Raw genomic sequence first — 6,307 nt, 5'->3', positions numbered from 1 at the left:
GGCTCCAGGAGAGAGCGGGGCTTCGGGTGGAGGAGGCAGCACGGAGGAAGCATTTATGACCTTCTACAGTGAGGTAAACACGGAGTGAGGAATGGCGGCACTGGGGCGACTCCGCCCGGGGCTATCCTCCCAGTGGGAGAAGGCAGTGATCCTCCTGGCCTGCACCGTTGGGCGGCCCCTCCTGTCTGGCCTTTTCGGCGGTGGGGGACTTAGGGTGTGTGTGTGTGTCTCCTCCTGATACTGCAGGGGGGATCCCCTGGAAAACTAAAAAGGGGCGGGGGTCTGACGTTTGTGAGGAGGCGTCGAGTTTGGCCAACGAAGTGCTTGGGCGCGCGCAGAGTTCCCCAAGTTCGCGTAGTCGGGTGCTTTCTGCAGCTGGGAGATTGGGTCTACCTGGGGGCGAGTTAAACGGCTTGGTCCCCGTTTGTATTCAAAACGGAAGCACTCTCTACTCTTAGTCCTCTGTAGTGAGTTTTAGTAGTAGTTATTTCTGCCATTCGAGAATGCTAGGTATTGTGCATCATGCCATGTAGGCACTGTCTCCATTTTACAGATGACATACCTGGAGGTTTAGGGAGGTGAAATAATTTGTTCAGGGTCTTAGAGCAGATAATAGTTTGGTATCATGTTAGGACGGGAGTAAGTTTGGTTTGAGACTTATTTACTGTCGGTATCTCCATCGGGCCCTGCGTAGTAGTTACTCAGTATTTGTTGAGTGAATGAATGAATGAGTGGATGAATGAATAAATGAAAGAAAAGGATGGTTCTTGGAGTCATAGGACCTCGGATTGGATTTTTGGATGGCTGTTAACATGACTGTGACTGAATTCTTTCAAGCCATTGATTTTGCTAATCAATTTTCACGTTTGTAGAACGAGGTTTATTATTAAAACAAGAGTTTTAATGAGGGTTAAAAGAAAGCTTCATAAAATATAAAGAAGAAGCTACTTTGTAAAAGTTAAAAACAAGGCTGAATGTGAACTTCTTTAGCTTGGCGTGGATTTGAGGAATGGAGTTGCTCTCTACCTGGCTGTGATGTATTCAGAGTTAAGCACCGTGTTAAATTCACCTTTTATCTCTGGTATTTGTAACAGTGCTCGCTACATAGTTGGGCTTCCCTAATGGCTCAGACGGTAAAGAGTCTTAACTGCAGTGCGGGAGACCAGGGTTCCATCCCTGAGTCGGGAAGATCCCTTGGAAAAGGAAGTGGCAACCCACTCCAGTATTCTTGATCCGAAAATTCCATGGATGGAGGAGGCTGTCAGGCTACCGTCCGTGGAGTCGAAAAGAGTCGACACGACTGAACGACTTCACTTTTGTTACATAGTAGTTTCTCCGAAATAATACATTGTAAAACAACGTAGTACATCCACTTATAGTCTACTTTCAAAATGCCTAATTCACTTTGAAGTGTTAATTTGCTGGTAGCAGTGTTTTCTGGTGGCTCAGATGGTAAAGAATTTGCCCAGCATCTGCTGGTTATACAGAAGACCCGGGTTTGAACCCTGGGTGGGGAAGGTCCCCTGGAAAAAAAGAATGGCTACTCTCCAATATTCTTGCCTGAAGAATTCCATAGACAGAGGAGCCTGGCGGGCTACAGTCCATGGGATTGCAAAGAGTGGGACACGACTGAGCAACTAACAATAATGAGTACTGAACAATTATAGGGGAACTTGTTTTAATTTCTTAATTTTTTTTTTAAAGCAATCCTGGTTTGTTTAAATTTTAATGTCAGTTTCATCTGTGAGCTGTATTGCACAGATGACTGTTTTTTGTTTTTTTTGTGGGACGGAATATTTTCTCCTGGGGGCAGTGACTTATGACTGTTTTGCTGTAGTTTGCTTTCATCTTAGCTACCCAGCAATTATGAACAGAAGGGTTTTCATGAAATGAGATATATGCTCATGGGCTATGGGTTTCATATTAGGTACTGTACAAACATCATGGGTGTCTGATTTTCCCTTTTGTGGCCCCATTGAAATGAGCCGTATCTCTTATGAAACTCCAGCAGTGCTAGAGCTTGCCCTTCAGACACTTTTTTTTTTTTTTTTAATCTACACATTCACTGGCATGGTTTGTTTAATGAGAGAAAATGCCTAAAGGAGGACCATTTAATCATCATTCAACTAATGTTTGTTGAGCACCTGGTATGCACTTCGCCCTGTATTGTTTAGCTCCTTGGAGAAATGGTAGTTGACAGCAGAAAGAAGAATCCTGTCTTCATAGGGCTTTCATCTTATAGAGAAGGCTAAATAATGAACAGATGTACAATATAGTGTTAGGTAGTGGTAAGTGCCATGAGGAAAAATGAGACTGGGAAAAAGAGAGTATGGTGGAAGGTGGGGAGTGGCGTGCTGTTTTACAAGAGTTAAGACGGAAGGTGCTGAGAAGGATTAGCTTTTCCTGTTATTGAAATCCTTTCCAACTCTGTTTTGGCCATAGAAATAAAGATAGTATATATAATATGCCAGAGGTTCATTCCAACTAAAATTTCAGTTCTGACAGTGGCACCAAGGATGTTTTTCTGGGGCTAGCCTGGTGCTTGTTCTCCTTGGTATCGTGTTCAGGTCAGGGATTTTCCTATTAGAGTTAGAAAGATAGAGTTATTTGCTCCCTCCCATGTATTTTTTAGGTGTACTTTTTTTAGTGTCTATTTCAGTGTAATTGTATTTTTCCTTTCTTAAAAAGTTGTGAATTAAGTTTGAACATTCACAAGTACATCTTCCATCGTTAGAGTAGAAACTCTTTGAAGGTAATAGCTGTGACGTATTTATTTTTGAATCTTCTTGCTCCCTGCTCTGGAGTCAAACTGTTGGGGTTAAAATTCTGGTTTATAACTTGAGTGATTGGGCAAAAATCTGAGTGGTTACAAAAAAGTTGAGTGGTTACAAAAAAGTTGAGTGGTTACAAGTCAGTTGACCAAACTCTTAGATTTGTTATCTGAAAAATGTGGATAATGGTGGTACCTACCATAAGGGATTGTTGAGAAGAATGAACACCTGTAAAGGTTTTGTAATTTCACATTATATTAAAAGTCAGTAATTTGTAACTGTTGTAATTAGTCCTAAAGTGTTTAGCAAAGTACCTTGAACATGTAGACACGCAAATAAATGTTTGCTGACCATGTCAGTGAGTTATTATTGAGATGACAATTTACATTTCATTACTGAGCTTTACTAATGAGGTTTTTATTCCCTTTATTTTAGGTGAAACAAATAGAGAAGAGAGATTCAGTTCTAACGTCCAAAAATCAGATTGAAAGATTGACTCGTCCTGGTTCCTCCTACTTCAATTTGAACCCGTTTGAGGTGAGCCGTCTGATGTTAATGTGGCCTGCAGTAAGGAATTTTACCTAGCTGTGGGCAGACTTACTTCAAACACACACCTAATTGGTACTGTGCATAGTTGGAATTGAACTTGGGTGGCTTTATTGTGAGCAGAGCTTGCTGTCATCTTTTAGTAACCCAGATATATATAGATTTATTTTCAGGTGTGATGGAATAGCTAGCCTTGGTAAATTTAGGGTCTTTGATTTAATTTATTTGTTAAAACTTTCCTGTTTCACCACGATAAAATAACTCAACAAGCAAAAAATGATCATATGATTATAGACAGGCATGTAAACTTTTGAATTTCCTTAGTTTTATAACTTCAGACATTTCCTGATGATAAAAGTAAATCATGTTGTTATAAAAATTAGAAATATACAAATAGCAAGAATAGTCATGTATAATTCCATCTAAGAAAACAGCTGTTTATTTAAAAAAAAATTTTTTTTATTTGAAGTGTAGATTTTTTTTTTAAACTATTATTTATTTATTTGGTTGCACTGGGTCTTCATTGCTGCGAGGGGTCTTTCTCTAGTTTGGTGAGTGGGGACTACTCAATGAAGTGTGCAGACTTCTTGTCATAGCGGCTTCTCGTTAGATTCAGTTTATGCAGTGTTGACAAGAATAGCACAGAAGTGACACTGCATTGTCTCTGTCACCTGTAAAGTGGAACATGATTTTGATTTAGCCTATTACTAGTGATGTTAAGTTGATCTCTTAAAGAAGTGCCTGCTAGGTTTGCTTATGAAATTAGCTTTTTCCCCCTTTCTAGGAACCCTTTGAGAATGTGTGAATATACTGTCCTTGTCGAGGTTTCAGTTTATTCTTTTGTCAGTGTAGACTTGGGGTTTCCTATTTTATTCAGTGGGTTATGATTCAATATTATTTATTCTGATGCTCAGATATCCCAGATTTGACCAGCAGGTTACTTTTAAGCCCGTGCTTGCCTTTTCTTTTTATTTAATCATTCTTTGATTCATAGGCACTCTTGTACTTCTCTGAACCCAGCCTTGAATTAACCATTTCTTTGAGGATCTCTTGAACTCCTTTTAATGAAGAAGGATATTTAGAAGTCAAGATTTGGGTGCTGAGCATACCCATTGCCATTGTCATTACTCCCAGGCCCTGTTGGTAGATAGGGCTAAGGCGTGTGTGTGTCTGTGTGTACACACACATACATGTATTACGTAAAAGTTCAACCCAACACCACAGGGTTTATTCTAGGCCGTTTTTCTTCCAGTGTTCATAGTTCCCTTCTCTGATAGCAGTCTGGCTCCTGTTATCTTAAAGTACTGGTATTTTATTTATGCATTTGGCTGCCTCGGATCTTCGTTGTGGCACACAGGATCTTCACTGCGTTGTATGGAATCTTTGGTTGCGTTGCATGGGCTCTCTAGCTGTGCCACGCAAGCTTGGTAGTTGTGGCACTCAGGCTTAGTCGCTCCTTGGCCTGTGGGAACTTAGTTCCCTGATCAGGGATCAAACCCTTGTTCCCTGCATTGCAAGGCAAATTCTTAACCAAGGCCCTCCCACTGTCTCTAATATATATGTTTACTTAATTGATCCCCGTGTATGAATCTGATCTCCCATCCCTTCCCTCGTGTGAATGCCCTCCTCTCCCTGCTTCACTCTCACACCAACCCCAGGTTGCCTCACTATGCAGAAACCCTTCTCCCCACCTCTGAACTCTCAACTCCACTGCCAGGTCACCTTCGCTGTGGGTGTGGGTCTCACCTGGCTCTGCCCTCCGTGCCTGCCCTCCAGCTGCTGGGAACTGTCTTCATCCTTCCTGGGTCCGGCATCCTCCCCACCAGGCAGGCATCCTTCCTGTCCTGCTCTGGCTTTGACACCCCGTGTTAGGCTACCTTCCTCTGGGAACACCCTCGTCACCTTTCTTGGGTTCTGACTTCATACTCCAGATCACTCCCTGCGTGGAGGTCCTCTTCACTCTGCTCATGTTCCAGCTCTCTGTGCCAGTAATACCTGGGCTCCTGGTCCCAGTTGGGCTGCTCTGTTACTTTGATGCCCTCTTCCATGGACACCCACCTCACTGTGCCTCGGCTTGCACACCCCATGCTAGGCTTGGGTTTCACGGAGATGTCCTTGTTGGGCTCCTGCACTCTGTGCCCATCTATATTGGCAGTCTCACCCTGCTTAGGTTCTGACACCAGGGGGCAGGCTGCCTGTCCATAGAGATGCCCTCTTCAACCCACTTTGGCACTTCCTGTCGAGTTAGCCTTCTGTGGATGCTCTTCTCACCAGCTTGGGTTCCAGCACCACGTGACTGGCTGACACTCCTCCTGGGGTTCCTGTCTTCTTTGTCCCAGGTAGACTCTGACGCTCTGCTTTGGCCATCTTGACTTCCTACCCAAAGTAGATGTCTACTTTGCTTGGTCCCACTTAACATATTTGAAAGAGAAGAAGAAAATGAAAAAGCTGAAACTTAATCATAACTAATCATTAATTAAGCATAACTTAACTGATCATTAATCATTTAGTTATGATTTTGGGGAGGACAGAGGGGAAGATGATATATTTGAAACGTGATAAAAGAATCTGACGGTATATCCATTCTGTTGTATTTTAAATTGAGATAGTATATACTGTGAAAAAAGTGAAAGAGGAGAGTGAAAAAGTTGGCTTAAAGCTCAACATTCAGAAAACGAAGATCATGGCATCTGGTCCCACCACTTCATGGGAAATAGATGGGGAAACAGTGAAAACAGTGTCAAACTTTATTTTTTGGGGCTCCAAAATCACTGCAGATGGTGATTGCAGCCATGAAATTAAAAGATGCGTACTGCTTGGAAGGAAAGTTATGATCAACCTAGATAGCATATTGAAAAGCAGAGACATTACTTTGCCAACAAAGGTCCGTCTAGTCAAGGCTATGGTTTTTCCTGTGGTCATGTATGGATGTGAGAGTTGGACTATGAAGAAAGCTGAGTGCCGAAGAATTGATGCTTTTGAACTGTGGT

The 6,307-nt window shown here is 42.2% G+C and overlaps 1 protein-coding gene across 1 annotated transcript in view; it reads left to right on the top strand.

Annotated features, from left to right (window-relative positions):
- The first annotated feature begins 6 nt into the window (after positions 1 to 6).
- The window catches only part of DNAJC8 (DnaJ (Hsp40) homolog, subfamily C, member 8), a 24,710-nt gene continuing 18,409 nt past the window's right edge, over positions 7 to 6,307 (top strand). Inside the window, exons 1-2 of the mRNA XM_010830161.1 lie at positions 7 to 73; positions 3,207 to 3,308. Of these exons, the coding sequence (XP_010828463.1) occupies positions 56 to 73; positions 3,207 to 3,308 (120 nt within the window). The 5' untranslated portion in view covers positions 7 to 55. The remainder of the gene's footprint in view (positions 74 to 3,206; positions 3,309 to 6,307) is intronic.

This window comes from Bison bison, unplaced genomic scaffold (assembly GCF_000754665.1).
Source record: "Bison bison bison isolate TAMUID 2011002044 unplaced genomic scaffold, Bison_UMD1.0 scf7180017864516, whole genome shotgun sequence".
Classification (NCBI taxonomy): domain Eukaryota; kingdom Metazoa; phylum Chordata; class Mammalia; order Artiodactyla; family Bovidae; genus Bison; species Bison bison.
This window is presented reverse-complemented; position numbering and strand designations above follow the sequence as displayed.